At 36.2% G+C, this 25,216-nt stretch overlaps 1 protein-coding gene across 2 annotated transcripts in view; it reads right to left on the bottom strand.

The window, feature by feature from the left end:
- The window catches only part of ANAPC10 (anaphase promoting complex subunit 10), a 111,496-nt gene that overhangs the window by 37,995 nt on the left and 48,285 nt on the right, over positions 1–25,216 (bottom strand). For both annotated transcript variants that reach the window (XM_032332404.1, XM_032332406.1), the window contains exon 4: positions 8,394–8,514. In XM_032332404.1, the coding sequence (XP_032188295.1) occupies positions 8,394–8,514 (121 nt within the window). The remainder of the gene's footprint in view (positions 1–8,393; positions 8,515–25,216) is intronic.

Genomic DNA, 25,216 nt, shown 5'->3' on the forward strand with positions numbered 1-25,216 from the left:
TACAACCTGGATGAATCTTGATGCCATTGTGCTAAGTGAAATAAGCCAGCCACAGTAAGACAAATACTAAGAGCCCACTTACATGAGGTATCTAAAGTGGTCAAATGCATAGGATCAGACAGCAGAATGGTGGTTATCAAGGGCTAAGGTGAGGGAAAATGAGGAGGAGGTGTTTAATGGATAGAGATTTTCAGTTTTGCAAGATGAAAAAAAAATTGGATATCTGTTGTGCAACAATGTGAATACACTTAATACTACTGAACTATACACTTAAAAATGTGAAGATGGTAAATTTTATGTGTTTTGAGAGAAGGAATAAATACAAATAAATAAAAATAAAAAATAAATTTAGGGGCGCCTGGGTGGCTCAGTTGGTTGGACGACTGCTTTCAGCTCAGGTCATGATCCTGGAGTCCCGGGATCGAATCCCGCATCGGGCTCCCAGCTCCATGGGGAGTCTGCTTCTCCCTCTGACCTTCTCCTTGCTCATGCTCTCTCTCACTGTCTCTCTCTCAAATAAATAAATAAAATCTTTAAAAAATAAAATAAAATAAAAAAATAAAAAAATAAAAAATAAAAAATAAATTTAAAAAAATAACAAAAATAAAAAATTTTTATTTTTGAGAGAAGGAATCAGACTTGCCCAAATAATCTTTTTTGAAGCAGACTACACAAGCATGGATCAGTGGCAAGCATAGGGACCGACTATTAGTATACTTACTTATTTGACAACTTTTATTAAAGGCCTACTGTTTTTGACACTGTGCTAAGTCCTTAGCCAGGCACCCTTCCCTCCCTCCCCTGTTGAGCTGGTCACACTCACTCAGTGGGCTTTCCTTACATAAAAGGGATTGATAATCTGCATCTCTGAAACCACAGCATTTTCATTTTCATAAGCACAAATTTTTATTGTATTGTATCCTGCCATGCAATTAAATAAAGATTTTTAATTTTGTTTTTTGTTTTCTTTGCCCTTGGCTGTTACCGCTGTCACTCTGCCTATAAGAAACAGTGCAGTTCTTCCATAACCACTGCGAAAGAGCACTTGAGAAAAGCGACTCTAGAGCACAATGCTCTTCAAAGAAACCTCATCAACTTCAAAGTTGAAGTATGCATCCACAGTATAAAACCTTCCCGTTCAAAGCGTTATGAAACAAAACAAGAATTCCCTTCAGAATCTTCTTACTGGGCCCAAATACTAGGGTAGGAAAAGCTGAATTCCTCCTATTAAATAATTTCATTAGTCTCCAATCTATAAATGCAGAAACTATAGCTCCAAAGAGTGATTAAACTACTTGCAGAAGACGCTTTAGTACAGAATTGCATTAAATTGCCTATTAAAACATGTAACACAAGCTTAGGCAGGAAGCTTTCAGTCCCTATCTGACTGGATACTCCTGACCATTCCTAGCTTCTGTGACAACTATCTCTCAATTTTCTTCTCATCACTGGCAGCTTGAGAGGAGTCTCATTAAATCATCTTTTTCTTCCCAGCCCTTGAATACTGGCATTTCCACAGTTTGAGCCCCAGCAGTCTTCTTTTCTACTATACATGTTCCCTGAATGAATCAGAACTCACACCTAAGCTTCTACTTACACACTAATAATTCTCAAATCTGCACCTCTAACCTAGACTTTTTTCCCCCAGTTCAGATCCAATTACCTGACTACCCCCTGAAAAGCCCTCCACCTACCAGAAATCAGTGACAAAAACTAATCTCATTAGCTTAACCTTTCTCTCCATCCCCAATGCTCCTTACCTCTGTACTCCATTTCTGATTAACACAGCATTCAACCAGGTGCCAAACATGAGAAGAATTCTAGATGCCCTCTTCTAACTACTTGAACCCCAACCTGTACTTCCACTATACCCTAGGTAATAATCAGTCACAAATTCTGTTGATTCTACTTTAAATACATCCCCTTTCGTCTGAATACAATTCCCATGGCCTTTTGGTTAAATCCTCATAATTTTCACCTGGATACTACCTATTCAGTCTTCACATTGTCTAGCCCCAACATTCCCAAGATTAAATTTTATCAGTGTCTCCTCATTTAAAGTCTAAAATCCCTAGAAGTCTTAGAGTAAGCACAATCTGATTTTTGTCTATGTATTTTCATGTAACAATTACACATTTGTTCCCTGAATGAATGTAAACTCCCTATGTAGAGATGCCATATTACCATTATCATAACAATAAATGTGTAGAATGGATAAACACTTCAGTCTTTCTTGCCACTCCCCCATACCTACCTCGTTATCAGAAATACCAAATTACTTGCAGTTCTGCCATTAGGCCATGCGCTCCTGTTCCTCTACTTTTATATATGCTGTGCCCCCTGCAAAATGCCTCCACTTGATTCCCCACCTGAGAAGGCTTTATATTTATCCTTAAGATTCAGGTGTACCATCACCTCTTTTAGAAAAAAATTTAAAAACATTGCTCCTAATATTCCAATGCATTCACATGGTCCTGTGTGTTTATTTACTAGACTATATTGTAGTTATTTATTTGCCTATTGTTTCCACCAAACTAATAAGGCCTTAAGGGCAGAAATAGTGACTCTCTTTAACTGTATCCCCAGTATCTAATACAGTGCCTGGCACTTAAAAGGCCATAAATAAATATCTAATGAATAAAGCACAAGTCTGTTTTGTAATGGGAATGCCTCTGCAGTCTAAGTTTGTGGTCAAACAAAAAACCGAAAGTTACAACAGTATTAATCTCTTAAAAATATATAGGGTCGCCTGGGTGACTCAGTGAGTTAAGCATCCCACTCTTGGTTTTGGTTCTGGTCATGATCTCAGTCAGGAGATCAAGCCCCGCATGGGTCCCCACACTTGCTGTGGAGTCAGCTTGAGATTCTCTCTCTCCTTCTATGTCCCCACCCCCCAAATAAATAAATAAGATCTTTAAAAATATATATAATATTCCACTGTGTAACATTTTAGATTCAAAAGTAAATAACCCCAAATGCATAGTCATCGTAACTCCATTTTGGAAATAAGTAATGTATATAATCATGAATAACTTTATAAAAATCGCATATGTTACTTTTTGAGAGGGAAAAGAGAAGATAACATTTCTGGCCTAAAAATTATCTGTATCACAACAAAGTATTCCACATTCGTGTCGAAGATGTCCCAGGGTCAGTTATAAAAGCTAATTTTTGAAAACATTTTCTTTTAAACTAGCTAAATTCAGCAAAAACTATTTTTTTCAAAGGCTCAATAAGTTAAACACTGTCTTATCAAATCAATTTATGTTTATAGGTACCACCTAAATCATTCTACTTTATATCAAGTTGTCTAAAACAGAACCCTCATCAGAAAGTAAATATAAGCAGATTTTAAGATCGATGGATAGAGTCAGAGACTTTTGTCTGCATCTTCTTACTCTACCAAACACATTAACAGAAATCAAATTATAATAGCAAATTTTATGCTAACAGAAGAGCTGACTTTTTAACCACTTTTGTCAAAGTACCACATATGGACTCCCATAGCCATGCTACTGATTCAAGACACAAGGAAGAGAGCCAAAAGTCTTGCCCACACAGAAGAAAAGAAAAATATTTCTGCTCTCTTAACACTGAAGACTTGTTTCAAGCATCCTCTTAAAAAAAATTAAAAAAAAAAACAAACCAACTTTGGTAACAGCTTTATTATCTGAAGACAAAAACAAAACTTAAAATTCACTTAAGTGCACAATCTTGTGCTCCATTAATATTCTATCCTTTTGCAGCCACAAATTTTAGAAGCAGAATGCTAACAATGAATCAAAGGACAATTTTCACCCTATGCTGAAAATACCTCTTTAACCTTCAGTTAACAAGTTGTTTTTTACAGAACTGTATAGAAATAATTTCGAGAGCTGTCATTTTATATCTAATAAATCACTTTAGTTTCATATTTAAATACAAAAATTTCTATAATCATTTTTTAAAAGGCGAAAGATTTATGTGATCTGAAGAGAAAAGGTAAATAGTAGGCAAACTGAAAAGGACTGTTTCCTTGAATCTTAGCTGGAGATGTTTTCTACAATATTAAAATGGTTGCATGTGGGCGCCTGGGTGGCTCAGTGAGTTAAGCCTTTGCCTTTGGCTCAGGTCATGATCTTAGGGTCCTGGAATCGAGCCCCGCATCCAGCTCCCTGCTTAGCAGGGAGCATGCTTCCCCTCTCTCACTCTGCCTGCCTCTCTCTCTACTTGTGATCTCTGTCAAATAAATAAATAAAAATCTTTAAAAATAAAATGGTTACATCTAAGATAGACTATTCTTTCATCTCTCACTCTAAATGACAAAATATTTCCTTTGCACGTATTTTTCCTTCGAGGACAGAGGGAAAAAAACAGCACTAAACCAAAACATAATGCTAAAAGGCAAATAGTTTAAAAATTTTCAAAAACAGGATGCCGACTGACTCAGTCCATAAAGCTCAGGAATCTCAATCTCCTGGGTCATGAGTTCAAGCCCCACACTGGGAATGGAGTCTACTTGAAAAAAATAAATATAAATAAATAAATAGGTAGATAGCTAAATAAAAATTTTAAAAGCATTTATCTTTATTTGAAAATTTCTGTGGAATAATTTCAATAATATGATGAACATGACTTCTTGCACAAAATTACACAACTGAGATGATGTGTTTTGAGAAGATAGTGCCATAAAGACTCTGAAATGCTAAGTCCTCACTTCTACATAGAAGTAGTTTGTGTTTAAGAAAAAAAAAAAGTAGTTTGTGTGGAAGCAGTAAGTCACAAACACCTCATGAAATGTTCTTAGGTTGTTGGTTCCCAATTACTGTAGAGTGGACAATTTTAAAAACGAAAAAGTAGAATTAGTGGCATAAATTAATTCATCATGTTATCAAGGAAGTTATTCAACAGTTTTGGCATCAAAAGCATTCTATCCACACAAACCTAGTTTGAGTATCTTATAACCATTAAGTAGAAAGCCTAAACTTTATTTCCATTTAAGTCCCTCCTCAGGTATAGAGGTTGAAATATGCATCCTCGAAGAGTAAAGAGAAGGCTTAATCTCTTCTCAGAGATTTTTCAACAGAGGTAACAAAGATCAAGATAGAATAGTGTGCTTTATAACTGAAATGAAGGAAAACATATGATAGAAAAAGAATAATTTTTTGAGAGATAGGGTAGCCATTAGCTTTTCTTGCCCTGAACTAAATATTTGTAAAGTTACCAACTCAAATCAATAATAAAATGACAGAAAATAGGTTTTTAGAGTGTTTCAAGTAAACAAATCCATAATTTCTAGTAAAAAAGGAAAACCCATTAAACACTTCAATACATACTACACCTTCCCGTGGGCAACCCTCCATGGAAAAATATAAAAAGATTTAGTTGGATTTTCCACTCAGTTAAATCAGTCCTATAACTAATGAAATGATGGCTCTAAAAGCCTCATAAAAGTTAACACTACTTTAATCATTTGTCTTAGTATCGGAGTTAGAAGATTTTTTAAAAATAACAATTTACATCCTATAGATGTAAGAAAATACAATCATGATCTGCTTATCTTCCCTTAAAAAACAAAATAATACCAGAATATTTAACTTAGAAAAAAGGTAAACAGAATAAATCACATATAAAGATGTATAATTAAAAGATAAAGTATACTTTATATCATGAGCTGCAAAGGCGGCACTAATATTTTAAAGCAAAATCCAAAAATTATGGTTCCTTAGTGAGAACTGTGGCAGAAAAGCAGTATGTTCATTAAGTTTTTCAGGAAAACAACTTACATTATCACCTGGTAATATTTAGTATTACTGGTCTCATGAGGCTATGTGGTCACTACACAGAAATATAAACACACTTGGAATAAAATTAAGAGACTACCTAAAAGAGCCCTTATTCTATGTGACTAATGTTTCAGTACTTAAATGATATAAAAGAAGCGAAAACTAGATTAAAAATATTCTGCGATGATCCAAATATTTCAAGTTTGTCCAGTTTACAAAAGAATACAAAATATATATTTAACACTTAAACCTGGAAGTCATGTATGAAGATGTACATTTCCCAAAATGCATCAAAGAATATTTGAATATATATACTCTGAGAAAAACGAGTTACAAAGAAGACTACTTAAGGTCTTATTAACATCTAGATTAGGAGACTAGCAATTAAAGGACAACAGTGACATCTAGTGGACATTTCAAATATATGCCGCATAGCTTGGATCAAACTTTATTTTCAGTGTCACATAATTCAACCTGCCAGAGGGATTATACGATAAATCTTTAATTTTACACCAAAAAAAGCCAGCTCTATTCCTAAAAGGTTTCTCAATATGAATAGCCCAATCATGTGATAAATACAAAATATTTAATAAAGTATATCTCAAGTCCTTAAAACAGTAAAACAGATTAAATGTATCGTATGACTAAAAGGGCTAGCAAAAAGCCCAATGTAATTATGGTAATAAAAAGAATCTAAAATATTCTGAATGAAAAAAGCCCTGGGTAAAATGAAGAAACTGACAAAGAAAAATGAAGAACTGATCTATTTATGAATTTATTCAAGCATGGAAAGTACATATTAACCAGTATGGTCACACAAAATAAATATTTTTAAACGAAAAAAGAATATCTTACTTAGAGTGATTTTTTAAAGACAAATTCATAGTCAAGAAAATTTATAGGATCATTCCTTTTTTTTATATGTTCAGTTAGCCACTCTATAGTAGTTTTAGATGTACTGTTCAATGATTCATTAGTTTCATATAACACCCAGTGCTCATCACAACACGTGTGCTCCTCAATACCCATCACCTGGCCGACCCCATCAGCCCCCACCCCTGAAACCCTCAGTTTGTTTCCCAAAGTCCATAGTCTCTCATGGGTCATCTCCCTCTCTGATTTTCTCCCCCTTCAGTTTTCCATCCCTTCCCCTATGGTTCTCTGTGCTATTCCTTATATTTAATGTGTGAGTGAAACCATATGATAATTCTGTTTTCTGCTTGACTTATTTCACATTCCTTAAAAGTAAAGGAAGATAACTGGAATAAGACCAGGTGGTCATCTCAAAAAAGTTGCAAACTTACCTCAAAGGATGAAAAAAAAAAAATATCTGTGGGAGACAATGTCCTTATTTGTAAACACATAAACAAATTTCACAAAGAAACAACACTGCATTTAATGAGTAAGTAATGAAAGTATATGTGATTCTTATTAAGCTTATTACTAACTCAGGGAAGAAATATAAATGTAGAGACAGGGTCTTATAAACACTAACTCAAATAAGAGTCCAGGCCACAAATTGGCTGAAAGTCTTTTCAAAAACCACAGGTGCTTCCCAGATCTCTCAGAATCACATAATTCAAAAGATTTTAATGATTGTTTGAACTCAATGACTTTCTGACAAGAAAAGATGCAAAGGGCCAGAACTTTTCAAGTACAAAATTCAAACTCACTGAAAGTATCTCTGAAACCTAAGTATTTTAGCACTAGTCACAGTCAGGTCACAAAAACATTATCCTGATAGCTTCGAAAAGTTATATAGCAGATAAATAAATTGGGGTATATTCAAACAATTCCTGAATATAACTCAGGAATATAGAAAAATGAAGTACTGCTATACACACAACAACATGGATGGACTGTCAAAAAATTAGGCTGAGTGAAAAAAGCCTCACAATAAGTTATACCATCTGTGATTCCATTTATATGACATGCTAGAACAAAGTAAAATGATCTATATAATAAATGAATGAATGAATGAGCAAACAAAAAAATTAGAACAACACTTACCTCTGAGAGTAGGATAGAGAAGGAAATTGGTTGGGAAGAGATATGAGGAAATTTAATGGGGTAGTGAAAATGTTGTATATGTTAATAGGAGTCAGGGTTACAGATATGTTTTTGCATTTGTGAAAACTCACAAATAAATATATTTAAGATTTGCGGAAACTGAATATAAATTGTACCTTAAAAAAATGAACCTGAAGCAAAACTCTGGTTATCATATATTACACTGAGGTATTTGGGGTGATAAGTACAAATATCTGCAAGTTATTTTGAAATGCATATAAAAATTAGATGAATTGATAGACAGTTAATAATAAAGCAAATATAGCAAAACACTGATAATTATAGATTCTAGGAGGTGAGTATACTGCGGTTTACTATACAATTCAGCTTTTCTATACATCTGAAAATTTCTGTAATAAAACACTAGGAAAAAACGAAGATGACAAATGAATCAAAAAAAATTTAAAATATAAAAAATTAAAAATGCTTTCTTAAATATTAACAATATTCCTTTTATGTATTAACATTTAAATCTGTCTAATCTAATGTCAAATGTAACTATTTTCTAAAGAGCAAGAGTCACAGGAGAACATATCTTTTAAAATGTGAAAAACATACCCGAATTTCTTGAAGATTGTGGAAATTATTTCCTACTCTGACTGAGATCTTGCTTGGAGTATAGCTTTCATCAGATTTGTAGTCTGCATAAATACATAATGTCTTCACCGTTGTTTTTCTTCTAAAAGCAATAAAATAAAAACATGCTCCTTATCATGTGGAAAGATTATATCCAAGAATCTTCTGATCATAGATTGCTAAAATGAGTACTTCAATTAACAGTTCCCAATTCCTTTCATTTTAACAATGATGAAAATGAACAAGTAAAAATACGATACACATTTATATAGGCATCTCTTATCTAGAACATGGTCAAGAACCAGATGTGAGCAAATTAAAAACATTTAAACCAAACTAGGTATCTTAAAGTGCAAATAAGCATTAAGAATTTCAATTCTCTTCATTTGTATTTTAGACAAATGATTCTAACAAGCTTGGTTTTCTTTACTAATTTCTTTCCTATGTCAATACTTGAAAATAACTAGCTAAGTAAGAAATTAAGTCCAGCAAAAACAATATCACTTATAATATAATTTTATAATATGTAAATATATATTATAGAATATATAATAGTATAATTTTAAAATATCTCAAGAAATAAAGTTCTACTGTTTTCAAAACACACATACCTTTGGAAAATAAGCAAGACTATATAACACAAAATTAATCTCAGAAAAAAATGCAAGTGGCCAAAAAACATGAAAATTGTTTAATCTCTAATAATCAAAGAAATAGGAATTAATCATTCAGACATTAGTTTTGTTATCACACTGAAAAATATTAAAATGACTGATAATACCCAAATTTGATTAGAAAAAGGCACTTTCATAATCAGTTAGTAGGTATACAACCTTTGATACATGAATTAAACTCTAAGAATACATCAGAAAACCAAAATAACACAACTACTCAAAAATGGATGCAGAAAAATGTTTACCATCCTGGGGTTAAACTACTAAAAAATCATAAGCAACCTAAGTATCCACACCTCAATAGGGAATTAGCTAAGTAAATTATATTCATTCTATGAAATCCCATACAACTATTTAAAACAATCAAACACATTATATAGGTTAGGGAAAAAAGGAGATTACAAAACAGTATATATAGAAGGACTACATTCTGGAGAAAACAAAAAAAAAACTTGAATAGCATATAAATCTCTATATATGTATAAGTATATATGTTTTATATATGTATTTATATAAATACAATATAGATAGATATAGATAGAATCATATAAAAAATTAAAAGTGACTAGTTTGGTGGAGTAGAACTATGGGAGAGCTCTTTTTTCTTCTTTATGATTTATATATTTTCTGAATAATTTTTTTTACACTGAGCATGTGCTATTTGGGCCATTAGGGAAAAAAAAAAAAACACCAATTTTAAACATCAACCAAAAAACCAATAAGAAGTCTATTTAAATGTGCTTTAAAAGTTAAGTTCTGGTATAAAATGGCACTAACTTAATAACAATGAGCTCCTTAAACAGAAGCAGTCTGTGTCAAAAGTCAACCTATAAAAACAGCAGGGGATCTGTGGCTCTTAGTGAGGGGACCAAACTTCTATAACCCAAGCTATTCATCAGAAAGGAATGGGGAAAGTTAAGGACTTTTCCTCAAATAATAAAGACAGATCAAGATATAAAACACTAAATACCCAGGAACTGCTGACAGGATAAATACCATTACCAGGTTTTCAGAAGGGGCCAGCGATATCAAACTGACATATTTTCTTTCTTGCGGGCCAGGAAGGAGACATGAGAGGAAGCAAAGAAAGAAGGGAAAATTTTGAAGGGCATCCAAAAGATCTTTTTCCCTGATGAGCCAGAAGCAGACTGTGAAAGGTTTTTCTTATTGTGGAAAGATCAAAGATCATGAAGATTACCCTTGAGGACTTTTGCTTTTCGTTTTTTAACAAAAACAGATCTAAAGGGCCAAGCTGTTTGCTCAGAATAATTTTATCTCCGAGTTATGAAATTCAAGAGCACTTAAATCACTGGAACCTGCAGGACAATCAGGGTGAGGTGAGAAAGGCAAAGAAGGGCAACAACAATAATGACTATAAAAACAACAGCAACAAAAGAAAAGAGCAAGTGGATACTCTGGCCCAGAAGTAAGGCTTCTATTTACTCCTCTACCTTGGATATAGACACTATTACCAACTTCATTTTATTGATTTAAACAAGAAAAACAGTAACACCCAGGTTAATACTAACTGGCTTAAGGTAAAAGCTAGGAGGTAGGCACAGTTGAAGTTGAAACATGTTGTCTGTCCATCTGCCTCACATGATCTTAACCACTCTCGCATTCCTATTAATTAATTGTACTTATTCAACAGTCACTGATACCAGTTTACAGTAATATGGCAGTATCTGAATTTCAGCTGCCATAAGTTCTTAAAACCCATGTATTCCCGGAAAGCATAATGTATAATTTGCTTTACATTTGTAAAGGGAACTATGACCTCAATGAAAGTTTAAACACTGTTATTCTAAATTGTTTATCAATTTTAAAATTGTTTACCAATTTTATCTCACGGTGAAATAAAAAAAAATAGTCATAGAAACCAAGCTACGTGTCAAATAGCGACGCATGTGGGAAGATTAAATGCACAGGTTCCTGAGACATCGTGGTGGCTACTCGAATTGCTCAAATCATCATTATAATAATAAGGTCATACCGTACGCTTCCTCAATGCCAAGCACCATGCTAAACGCTTAGGATAAAGTACTGTAGAAGGGAGAAGAGAGAGGGTAACACTTCCCCATTTCTGATGCCATATGTAACACTCACAGCCTCTCTAGTCCTCACCCACCCGTCCCTTTCTGCTGAGAAACAGCTGCTGGCAGAACACACGACTTTGTTCCTTCATGCCACAAAGTTAATAGAGGCAGGCTCTACCTGGCCAGCACTTTCATGACTGGATGGACAAGTCTGTTTAATGCTAGGGTTTAATATTAGGAAACACACTTAACTGCAAATATAATCCCCTTTCTCAAGAATCAGCTTTGTCAGTTTTAAAAGAATATCTTGGACTCCACCCACTAACTCCTGGATAATTTCTCAATTCATTGGGAACCCATAAAATTGAAAGAGACATTAGTGACAGATGCTCCTGGATGCCAACCTAACAGCCCCTTTTCCCTTCCTTCTTCATAGCCTCCTGCTAAAAGACTATATTCCCCAACTTCCTTTAAAGCTAGATACAACCATATGACTAAGTTATGGCCAGTAAGATTTGAATCAAATGACTATATTTTATAAGGTTTCTTTAAAGGAAGAAATGCCCCCTTTTTCCTTCCCCACCTACTCCTTCCTGCTGCCTGGCACATGGACATGATGAGTAACATTCCAGCAAGCTCTTATGAGGTGACCTTGAGGATAAAACTCTTAAGCTAAGAATGGTAGAATGGAAAGAGAAGTAATCTGGGTCCACAATACATACACTATGGGCTGTCATACCACTTCTAAACTGCCAGGTTCTTCTTATTGAAGAGAAAGAGAAAATAAATTTCCACTTGTTTAAAGCACTGTTATTAGAAGCTCTATTACCAAAAACAAAAACAAAAACAAAACAAAACAAAAACCCCAGCAGCAGCAGCTGTGTTACTAAACGTTCTTATTTCTATTTAATACAGCATTATCATGCCCACATTACAGATAAGGAAATAGAGGCTCAGATTCAGGGTAAGCAAACAGTCTCACTGACACATCTAGTAAAGCACAGACTCAGAATTTGAATCTATGTCTGTATGACTACTGTATATAAGAGTAGTTACTAATTCCTGAGGGACAAGACTTAAAACTAAAAAACAAAATAGTTATAATATTCTGTTTATCATTCCCAGTTAACATTCTAGATACATTAAAACTAAGAAACTGAGACATAAAGCGCCCACATACTTGCCTAATACAAAAGGCAAACAAATGGTTTACATATATAATAAGTGACTACATTCCCCTGTGTTCCTCATACCATAGTGGAAAATGTCCCCTTTGTGTAAAAGTTATTTTTTTACCAATATAAACAGAATACTAAAAGGAAAGCTTTTACTGAAGGTTAAGACAACAAATATCATGTTTTAATAGGAACATAAGACCTCAGTGTGATTGTTTCAACAGATATGATTAAAAACAAAACCCAAGCAGTCAGGGATGTCTCCACATGAAGAAATAACTGTTACAGGACTTAGCCCTACCCCCAACATAAACAACTAAATGCAACCACAAATGAAAGGACTATCTCCAGACACTAAACAATAGGCAGCATTAAGAATCCCGAGAGAATGGATATGAATGAGGTGAGCACTATGTACAACTGTGCTTTCTGACTGAAGGCAATTTCTAGACTGCAATGCAGGGAGGGCACAGTCTAATAGAATCTTTCAGTCTCATTAAGTTGAGGAAGGAGCTATCCTACAGAAAAACTCCATAAGTCTGCATGGAATATTCTGCACATGCATAAGGTGAAACTCTACAAAGACAAGCAAAGAACAGCATTGCTGGGAAAGAAACATTACAGGAAAACAGCTAACAATTGCCAGAGGTCACAAAGGGTAGGGAATCACTGGAGTTCCCAAAAACCAAAGTGGAGAGTATGAATACCTCTTCAAATATCTAGCATATTCGTTTGAAACCCCAGAAGGGTCAAGCCCTAGCATACCTCAGGTTAATCTTGCCCAAGGTTAGTGATCTTGAAGTGTAGTCTGGGGACCTGTGGAGGACTTGGAAGACCTTTTCAGGGGATCAACAAGGTCTCAACTGTTTTTCTAATAATCCCAAGATGTTACTTGCCATTTTTAGAATCATTCTCCTATGAGTACATGGTAGAGTATTTCAAATGCTATCTGAAATGGAATATTTTAAGAGATTTAACGAAGAAGCACATATGAGACTCCAGCTCTTCTCTCTTAAGCCAGACACAAAAGACATTCACACCAAAAAAAATAAATGGATAACACTATTCTCAGCTATTGTTTTCTAAGAGATAGTTATTTTTCACTAAAAAAATGTTATTCATGCAAGCATATAATAGGTTAATCATTATTTAATTTTGGATGAATAAAGACTCTAAAATACTTCAGCTACAATTTCTAATACGGTAAATACTGACAGATGCAAAAAATAAGCAAAAGAGACCCACAGAAAAGTTTGTAAAACAAAAAAACTTAAAAGAACTACTGCCCCAGAGCAGGGATCAGCAAAACAGTGCTCACAGGCCAAATGTGGCCCACCACTTACTCCAGTGAATAAAGTCTTATTTAAACAAAGAAGCACCCATTCATTTACCCACTGTCCACAGCGGCTTTGCACAGCAAATTTGAGCAGCTGCAGCAGCATACAACATGGTTTGCATGACCTAAAATATTTACTATCTATCTTACTACAAAAAAAGTTTTCTGAATCCCACCTGACAGTAAAAGGTACTGTAGTCCCACTGTAAAGAGATCAACCCTCAAAAAAGATCAAGTTGATTCTTAAGTAACTTAACAGCCTGCCAGAACAAAATCCAATTCTCTTTTTAAAACAAAACAATAGATTGCACTCAACAAAATTTACTAAATCCTGCATCCAACCAAAAATTACTATAAAGAGAGCACCTGGGTGGCTCAGTTGGTTAAGCCACTGCCTTTGGCTAAGGTCATGATCCCAGAGTCCCATGAGTCCCACATCTGGCTCCCAGCTCCACAGGGAGTCTGCTTCTCCCTCTGACCGTCTTCCCTCTCATGCTCTCTCTCACACTCTCTCTCAAATAAATAAATAAAATTTTTAAAAATTACTATAAAGAATCAGAAAAATATAACCCATAATGAAAAAATCAGTCAATAAAAATATGGAAAAGACAGAGATGACAGAATCAAAAGATAAGAAATTAAAAGAGAAAATAAAAATACCTACAGGTATATAACGAACCATTCAAAACTTGTGACTTAAAAAAATTATTTTGTTTGTGAATCTGGAATTCAGGCAGGGCTCAGAAGGGAAGTTCTACACAGCATCAGGTGTGGCAACTTGACTTGGGAGCTAAAGGATCTGCTTCCAAGAGCTCACTAATATGGTTGGAAAGCTGGTGCTGGTTATTGGCTGGGAGCTTATTAGCTAAGGCTTTGGCCTTTGGTTCATTTCCTCATGGGCTTCCCCATTTGATGTGGGTTTTCTCACAGCATGGTAGAGGAGTATCAGGAAGAGAATCGCAAAAAATAGAAAACAAGGTAGAAGTTGTACACTTTCTATGACCCAGGCTTAGAAATAACAGTGTCATAATATCCATATTCTCAGGCAACAAATCCATAAGGGCCTGACCAGTTTCAAGCGAGGAGACATAGATGCCATCTCTTGATTAGGCAGTAGAGAAGTTGTAGAAGGGCATGTGCAATAGAAAATAATGTTGAGGGACACCTGGGTGGCTCAGTCAGTGAAGCGTCTGTCTTTGGCTCAGGTGATGGTCCCGGGGTCCTAGAATTGAGCCCCACATCATCAGGCTCCCTGCTCAGTGGGTGTCCTGCTTCTCCCTCCCCCCCAAACTCGTGCTCTCTCTGGTGCTCTCTCATGCGTTCTCTCAAATAAATAAAATCTCTTAAAAAAAAGAAAAGAATGTGGAAAATATAGTCTGTCATAAAGATGCTCCAAGAATTAAAAGAAAACATGAGCACAATATGGAGAGATGAAAAATATTTTTAAAAAATGGAATTTGTAGACATAGAAAAAAAATCTGAAATAAAAAATTCACTGGATGTAATTAAAAGTTTAAATATTGCAGAAGACTGTGAACATAATGATATAACTACAGAAACTCTCCAGAATTAACGATAGAAAACAAAAACGTCTCATCCATCATTAAAATAAATAGAATGTCAGTGATCTGTGAGACAGTATAAAGCAGACAAACATGTCATTCAAGTCTCAGGAAAAAAGGGGTTAGATAGAAAGCATTTGAAGAAATTATAGAAAAAATTTTTCAATATTCAATGAAAAGTACCCAATGATTCATGAAGGTCAATGAACTATAAGAAAGATAAACACAAAGAAATCCACATCAGGATAAGTCATAATTACACTGCTTAAAAAAAAAAAATAGTGATAAAGAAAAAAAAAGTCTTAAAAGCAGCAGGCAGGGGGGATGAGGAGACACATTAAATATAGAGAAACAAAGATAAGAAAGACAACAAACTTCATATCAGAAAAAATAATGGAACAGCGTCTTTAAAATGTTAAAGAAAACAAACAACCTACAATTAAGTATCTGGTGAAATACATTTTAAAAATATAGACAAGGGGTGCCTGGGTGGCTCAGTGGGTTAAAGCCTCTGCCATTGGCTCAGGTCAGGATCTCAGGGTACTGATATTGAGCCCCACCATCGGGCTCTCTGCTTGGCAGGGAGGCTGCTTCCTCCTCTCTCTCTGCCTGCCTCTCTGCCTACTTGTGATCTGTCTGTCAAATAAACAAAAAAAATCTTAAAAAAAAAAAAATAGGGAGGGAGGAGTCAAGATGGCGGAGTAGTAGCAGGCTGAGACGACATCAGGTAGCAGGAGATCAGCTAGATAGCTTATCAAACCATTGCGAACACCTACAAATCCAACAGGAGATTAAAGAGAAGAAGAGCAACAATTCTAGAAACTGAAAATCGACAACTTTTTCAAAGGTAAAACTGGTGGAGAAGTGACTCCAAAGCAACGGGAAGATAGACTGCGGGGGGAGGGGCCGGCTCCCGGCAAGTGGCAGAGAAACGCAGCACAAAATCAGGACTTTTAAGTCTGTTCCACAGAGGGACATCACTCCAGATGCTAAACAGGGGTGAAGCCCACGCGGGATCAACGTGGCCCCAGGTCCCACGGGGTCACAGAAGGATCGGGGGTGTCTGAGTGTCGCATAGTTCACGGGTGTTAGACCAGAGAAGCCGGCTACAGAGACAGAGCCAATAAGGAGTCTCAACTCGGGGTTACCATGAACCGTAATCCGTGGGACAGGCCACTGCTCTGTGAGTGGGGTCCCCACAAGATCGGGGAGATACCCGCTGGAGGAGCTCAGGGATCTGCAGGTTTCGGAGACTGCAGGCGGAATTGTGGGCCAGAGACAGAGACGCGTGCGTGGTCACAGGCTCGGTGAGCTCGGAGCGCAGAGATGGGAGTGCTTGAGCGCTTTTCTCTGAGGGCCCACTGAGGATTGGGGCCCCAAACTCTCGGCTCCTCCGGGTCAGAGATTGGGAGGTCACCATCTTTACTGCAGTACTCCAGAACTCTACAGAAAGCATTCAGGGGACAAAAGCTCCCGAAAGCGAACCCAAGCAGATTACTTAGCCTGGCCCCTGGTAAGGGCGGTGCAATTCCACCTCAGGCAAAGGCACTTGAGAATCACTACAACAGGCCCCTCCCCAGAATATGAGCAAGAAATCCACCCAACACCAAGTTCACTTGTCAGGGAGAACAGTGGAATTCCAGAGGAGGAGAAAGCAAAGCATGGAATTCATGGCTTTCTCCCCATGATTTTTTAGTCTTGCAGTTAATTGATTTTTTAAAAATTTTTTTCCTTCTACTATTTTTTTTTTAACTTTTACCTTTTCCTCTTTAAACGTTTTTAAATTAGTTTATCTTAACAATACCTTTCATAAAAAAATAATTATAACCATTTTTGAACCTTCATTATTATAGTCATATTTTATCCTTCTTTGCATCTAACTTTATTTTTTGTATACACATAGGGTATTTTCTTCTAAAAAATTTGGGGTACAACTTCTTCTAATAGGACAAAATAAACCCTAAATCTAGCTCCGGACTTGTTCTAGTCTCCACCTGAGCAAATTCTCTCCACTTTCTTTTTCGTTATTCCCCCAACCAACTTACTTTATCAACTCCTTTTTTAAAAATTAAAAAAAAATTTTATTTTCTTTTTCATCTTTATAGGGATATTCCATCCCTTCAGAGATTGCCCTTATATATGTTTTTAATTCTTTAAAATTTTGGGAGGTAGTTACTTCTAAGAGACCAAAATACTCACAAAATTAAGTGGGTGACCTTGTTCTAGTCACCACTCTAATATATATATATTTTTTTTCTTTATTTGTTTTCTTTTTTTATATTCTTCTTTTTTTTTTTTCCTGAACTTCTTTTTATCCCCTTTCTCGCACCCACAATTTGGGGACACTTCTGATTTGGTTAAAGCACATTTTCCTGGGGTCTTTCCCACCCTTTTAGTATTTTATTTGCTCCTTCACATATTCTTATCTGGACAAAATGAAAAGGCGGAAAAACTCACCACAAAAAAAAGAACTAGAGGCAGTACCAAAGGCTGGAAACCTAATCAATATGGAAATGGGTTATATGTCACATCTAGAGTTCGGAATGACGATTCTCAAAGCTCTAGCCGGGCTTGAAAAAGGCATGGAAGATATTAGAGAAACCCTCTCCGGAGAGATAAAAGCCCTTTCTGGGGAAATAAAAGAACTAAAATCTAACCAAGTTGAAATAAAAAAAGCTATTAATGAGGTGCAGTCAAAAATGGAGGCTCTCACTGCTAGGATAAATGAGGCAGAAAAAGAATTAGTGATATAGAAGACCAAATGACAGAGAATAAAGAAGCTGAGCAAAAGAGAGACACACAAATACTGGACGATGAGGGGAGAATTTGAGAGATAAGTGATACCATAAGACGGAAAAAAATTAGAATAACTGGAATTCCAGAAGAAAGAGAGAGGGGAGCAGAAGGTATATTGGAGAGAATTATTGGAGAGAATTTCCCTAATATGCCAATGGAAAAAAGCATCAAAATACAGCAGGTGCAGAGAACCCCTCTCAAAATCAGTAAGAATAGGTCCACACCTCGTCACCTAATAGTAAAATTCACAAGTCTTAGCAACAAAAAGAAAATCCTGAAAGCAGCCCGGGAAAAGAAGTCTGTAACATACAATGGTAAAAATATTAGATTGGCAGCAGACTAATCCAGAGTCCTGCAGGCCAGAAAGACCTGGCGTGATATATTCAGAGCACTAAATAAGAAAAACATGCAGCCAAGAATATCCAGGTAGGCTATCATTGAAAATAGGAGAGATAAAAAGCTTCCAGGACAAACAAAAACTGAAAGAATTTGTAAACCAGCAAACCAGCTCTACAGGAAATCTTGAAAGGGGTCCTCTAAGCAAAGAGAGACTCTAAAAGTAGTAGATCAGAAGGAACAGAGACAATATACAATAACAGTCACCTTACAGGTAATACAATGGCACTAAATTAATATCTCTCAATAGTTACCCTGAATGTTAAGGGACTAAATGCCCCAATCAAAAGACACAGGGTATCAGAATGGATAAAAAAACAAAACCCATCTATATGCTGCCTACAAGAAACTCATTTTAGACCCGAAGACACCTCCAGATTTAAAGTGAGGGGGTGGAAAACGATTTACCATGCTAACGGACCTCAGAAGAAAGCTGGGGTGGCAATCCTTACATCAGATCCATTAGATTTTAAGCCAAAGACTATATTAAGAGACGAGGGTCTGTCCAACAAGAAAATCTAACAATTTTAAATATCTATGCCCTAACATGGGAGCAGCCAACTATATAAACCAATTAATAACAAAATCAAAGAAACACATCGACAATAGTACAGTAATAGTAGGGGACTTTAACACTCCCCTCACTGAAATGGACAGATCATCTAAGCAAAAGATCAGCAAGGAAATAAAGGCCTTAAACGACACACTGGACCAGATGGACATCACAGATATATTCAGAATATTTCATCCCAAAGCAACAGAATACACATTCTTCTCTAGTGCACGTGGAACATTCTCCAGAATAGATCACATCCTGGGTCACAAATCAGGTCTCAACCAGTATCAAAAGATGGAGATCATTCCCTGTATATTTTCAGACCACAATGCTCTGAAGCTAGAACTCAATCACAAGAGGAAATTTGGAAAGAACCCAAATACATGGAGACTAAACAGCATCCTTCTAAAGAATGAATGGGTCAACCAGGAAATTAAAGAAGAATTGAAAAAAATTCATGGAAACAAATGATAATGAAAACACAGTGGTTAAAAATCTGTGGGACACAGCAAAGGCAGTCCTGAGAGGAAATATATATAGCAATACAAGCCTTTCTCAAGAAACAAGAAAGGTCTCAAGTACACAACCTAAGCCTACACCTAAAGGAGCTGGAGAAAGAACAAAGAAAGCCTAAACCCAGCAGGAGAAGAGAAATCATAAAGGTCAGAGCAGAAATCAATGAAATAGAAATCAAGAAAACAATAGAACAAATCAACGAAACTAGGAGCTGGTTCTTTGAAAGAATTAATAAGATTGATAAACCCCTGGCCAGAATTCTCAAAAAGAAAAGAGAAGGACCCAAATAAATAAAATCATAAATGAAGGCGGAGAGATCACAACCGACACCAAAGAAATACAGACCATTATAAGAACATACTATGAGCAACTCTACGCCAACAAATTTGACAATCTGGAAGAAATGGGTGCATTCCTAGAGACATATAAACTACCAAAACTGAAGCGGGAAGAAATAGAAAGCCTGAACAGACCCATAACCAGTAAGGAGATTGAAACAGTCATCAAAAATCTCCAAACAAACAAAAGCCCAGGGCCAGACGGCTTCCCGGGGGAATTCTACCAAACGTTTAAAGAAGAACTAATTCCTATTCTCCTGAAACTGTTCCAAAAAATAGAAATGGAAGGAAAACTTCCAAGCTCATTTTATGAGGCCAGCATCACCTTGATCCCAAAACCAGACAAGGATCCCATCAAAAAAGAGAACTACAGACCAATATCCTTGATGAACACAGATGTGAAAATTCTCACCAAAATACTAGCCAATAGGATTCAGCAGTACATTTAAAGGGTTATTCACCACGACCAAGTGGGATTTATTCCAGGGCTGCAAGGTTGGTTCAACACCCGCAAATCAATCAATGTGATACAACACATTAATAAAAGAAAGAACAAGAACCATATGATACTATCAATAGATGCTGAAAAAGCATTTGAAAAAGTACAGCATCCCTTCCTGACCAAAACTCTTCAAAGTGCAGGGATAGAGGGCACATACCTCAATATCATCAAAGCCATCTATGAAAAACCCACCGCAAATATCATTCTCAATGGAGAAAAACTGAAAGCTTTTCCGCTAAGGTCAGGAACTCGGCAGGGATGTCCATTATCGCCACTGCTATTCAGCATGGTACTAGAAGTCCTAGCCTCAGCAATCAGACAACAAAAGGAAATTAAAGGCATCCAAATTGGCAAAGAAGAAGTCAAACTATCACTCTTTGCAGATGATATGACACTCTATGTGGAAAACCCAAAAGGCTCCACTCCCAAACTGCTAGAACTTGTACAGGAATACAGTAAAGTGTCAGGATATAAAATCAATGCACAGAAATCAGTTGCATTTCTCTACACCAACAACAAGACAGAAGAAAGAGAAATTAAGGAGTCAGTCCCATTTACAATTGCATCCAAAACTGTAAGATACCTAGGAATAAACCTAACCAAAGAGGCTAAGAATGTATACTCAGAAAACTATAGTACTCATGAAAGAAACTGAGGAAGACACAAAGAAATGGAAAAATGTTCCATGCTCCTGGAGTGGAAGAAAAAATATTGTGAAAATGTCTGTGCTACCTAAAGCAATCTACACATTTAATGCAATTCCTATCAAAATACCATCCATTTTTTTTTTCAAAGAAATGGAACAAATAATCCTAAAATTTATACGGAACCAGAAAAGACCTTGAATAGCCAAAGGAATATTGAAAAAGAAAGCCATAGTTGGTGGCATCACAATTCCAGACTTCAAGCTCTATTACAAAGCTGTCATTATCAAGACAGTATGGTACTGACACAAAAACAGACACATACATCAATAAACAGAATAGAGAGCCCAGAAATAGACCCTCAACTCTATGGTCAACTAATCTTCGACAAAGCAGGAAAGAATGTTCAATGGAAAAAGACAGCCTCTTCAGTAAATGGTGTTGGGAAAATTGGACAGCCACATACAGAAAAATGAAACTGGATCATTTCCTTAAGCCACACACGAGAATAGACTCAAAATGGATGAAGGACGTCAATGTGAGAAAGGAATCCATCAAAATCCTTGAGGAGAACATAGGCAGCAACCTCTTCGACTTCAGTCACAGCAATTTCTTCCTAGGGACATCGCCAAAGGCAAGGGAAACAAGGGCAAAAATGAACTATTGGGACTTCATCAAGATCAAAAGCTTTCGCATAGCAAAGGAAACAGTTAACAAAGCCGAAAGACAACTGACAGAATGGGAGAAGATATTTGCAAACGACGTATCAGATAAAGGGCTAGTGTCCAAAATCTATAAAGAGCTTATCAAACTCAACACCCAAAGAACAAATAATCCAATCAAGAAATGGGCAGAGGACATGAACAGACATTTCTGCAAAGAAGACATCCAGATGGCCAACAGACACATGAAAAAATGTTCCACATCACTCAGCATCAGAGAAATACAAATCAAAACCACAATGAGATACCACCTCACATATTCAGTCAGAATGGCTAAAATTAACAAGTCAGGAAATGACAGATGCTGGCACGGATGTGGAGAAAGGGGAACCCTCCTACACTGTTGGTGGGAATGCAAGCTGGTGCAACCTCTCTGGAAAACAGCATGGAGGTTCCTCAAAAAGTTGGAAATAGAGCTGTCCTATGACCCAGCAATTGCACTACTGGGTATTTACCCTAAAGATACAAAAGTGATCCGAAGGGGCATGTGCACCCAAATGTTTATAGCAGCAATGTCCACAATAGTTAGACTATGGAAAGAACCTAGATGTCCATCAACAGATGAAGGGATAAAGAAGATGTGGTGTATATATATACAATGGAATACTACGCAACCACCAAAGAAATGAAATCTTGCCATTTGCGACGACGTGGATGAACTAGAGGGTATCATGCTTAGCAAAATAAGTCAATCGGAGAACAACAACTATCATATGATCTCCCTGATATGAGGAAGTGGAGATGCAACATGGGGGGTTAAGGGGGTAGGGAAAGAATAAATGAAACAAGATGGGATCGGGAGGGAGACAAACCATAAGGGACTCTTAATCTCACAAAATAAACTGAGGGTTTCTGAGAGCAGGGGGGTTGGGAGAGGGTGGTAGGGTTATGGACATTGGGCAGGGTATGTGCTATGGTGAGTGTTGTGAAGTGTGTAAACCTGGCGATTCATAGACCTGTGCCCCTGGGGCTAATAATACATTATATGTTTATATAAAAATTTTTTAAAAATTAAAAATAAATAAAAAATATAAAATACAAAAATAAAAATAAAGACAAAATAGGGGCGCCTGGGTAGCTTAGTCAGTTAAGCATCTGACTTGTGATTTCAGCTGAGATCATGATCTCAGGGTCATAGGACTGAGCCCGAGTCTGGTTTCGTTCAGCAGTAAGTCTGCTGGAGATTCTCTCACTCTTCCTCTCCCCCTCCCCTGACTCGCACACATGCACTCTTCATCTCTTTCGCACTTTCCCCAAAAATAAGAAATCTTTATAAAAAATAAATGTATAAAATAAAGACAAACAGAGACATTTTCAAACAAGCAAAAGCTGTGAGAATTGATCGCCAACAAATGTGCACAATGAGTAATGTTAAAGAAATTTCTTCAGAAGGAAGGAAAATACCAAACAGAAATGTGAATCTATGAAAAGTAATAAAGAGTACTGAAAATAATAAACATGTAAGTGAATAGAAATCATTTTTCACATTTAATAATTTTTATAAAGGCACGTCTGGGTGGCTCAGTCAATTAAGCTTTGCTTTAGGCTCAGGTCATTATCCCAAGGTCCTGGGGTAAGTCCAGCACTGGGCTCCTTGCTCAGTGGGGAGCCTGCTTCTCTCTTTGCCTGCCACCACCCATTTGTGCGCGTGCTCTCTCTGACAAATATTTTAAAATATAAAAATAAAAAATAAAAAAATTTTCTAAAGATAACTATTTAGGGGCGCCTGGGTGGCTCAGTGGGTTAAGGCCTCTGCTTTCGGCTCAGGTCATGATCCCAGGGTCCTGGGATTGAGCCCCGCATCAGGCTCTCTGCTCAGCACAGAGCCTGCTTTCTTTCCTCTCTCTCTGCCTGCCTCTCTGCCTACTTGTGATCTCTGTCTGTCAAATAAATTAAAAAAAAAAAAAATTTAAAGATAACTATTTCAAGCAGTATGTTATGGGCTTTATAAGAAATGGAGAAATAAAAGTACATACAACAGCAGCATAAAGGAAAATGGAGAAATGAGAGTAAAGAGTTTGAGACTCTGATATTGTATGTGAAATGTTACATTATTTGAAGGTAGACTGTGATACTTTAAAGATGCATATTGTAACTTGTAGAACCACTGACATTTTAAAACAACATTAAATAAAATAAAGACCTGTACTTAGTAAGCTAATAGTAAAGAGCAATGAAAATGATATCAACAATAGCCAAATTATGGAAAGAGCCCCAAATGTCCATCAACTGATAAACGGATAGAGAAAATTTGGCACACAGAAAACTTCCAAACACATTCTACTAGGTGAGCATTACCATGATCCCAAAACCAGACAAAGACCTACCAAAAAAGAGAATTACAGATGAATATGGATGAAAAACCTGATGAACATGGATGTAAAACTTCTCCCCAAGATACTAGCTAATAGCATTCAATAGTACATCAAAGGATGATTCACCATGACCAAGTGGAATTGATTCCTGGGATGCAAGGGTAGTTCAACAACTGCAAATCAATGTGATACACTACATTAATAAAAGGACGGACAAGAACGTACGATCCTCACAACAGATGCAGAGAAGCATTTCACAAATACAGCATCCTTCCTTGATTAAAACTCTCTGCAGCATAGGGATAAAGGGAACATTTCTCAATATCATAAAAGCCATATATGAAAAACTAGCTATGGACCAAGACAGAACTGGCAACTTTAAGTTTTCCTTCTCCATTCCCATCCTAGCCAGCCTGGAGAGTTCAGAATTAGTTAAAAATATGGAAGAAGACAAAATAAAACCTAGGTATGGAAAGAGAAGCAAACCACACCTTATCATTCCATTTACAACAGACTGAAGCTTAAGGAGAGGAACAACCCTTAAAAGAAATAAGCAAGTCTGGGGCTTTCACTATTAGCTAGGAATACTAGCTTATTTCATTACAGCTAGGATGAATGTTTCAATTTCTAATCTGTTTTGCTATTTGAAATTAACAGAACTGTATATATTACCTAAAAACGTCATATCTATTTCCTACAAAATTCTCATCCAGGGCAAAGAAAGAACTTGCCCCTAATAAAAACAACAATGAGGTATAAAAGTAAATGGAACTTTGTTATTATATACTTCAAGCCCATCTTGGCACAGGTCAATAATACATACCAATTATTCCTAAAATTTACATGCTTAACTAGCCAAGAAACTGCTACAAAAATTACAAGTTGCTTATTTTCTCTGTGAAGGGAAGAGTATTCTATTCTGTTTCATCTTAACAAAACACAGCTGACCCATGAACAACATGAGTTTAAACTGTGCAGGTCCACTCATTCTCAGATTTTTTTCAGTAAATACAGTATAGCACTATAAATGTATTTTCTCTTCCTTATGATTTTCTTAATAACATTTTCTTTTTTCTAGCCTACTTAATTGTAAGAATACAGTGTACAACACACATAATAATATGTTTAGTCATCTATATTATCGGTAAGGATTCCAGTCAACAGTAGAGTAGTAATAAGTTTTGAAGGATTGAAAAGTTACAGGTGGATTTTTAACTTTGCGGGGGAGCCCTTAAGC

Source organism: Mustela erminea, chromosome 2 (genome assembly GCF_009829155.1).
Source record: "Mustela erminea isolate mMusErm1 chromosome 2, mMusErm1.Pri, whole genome shotgun sequence".
Taxonomy (NCBI): Eukaryota; Metazoa; Chordata; class Mammalia; order Carnivora; family Mustelidae; genus Mustela; species Mustela erminea.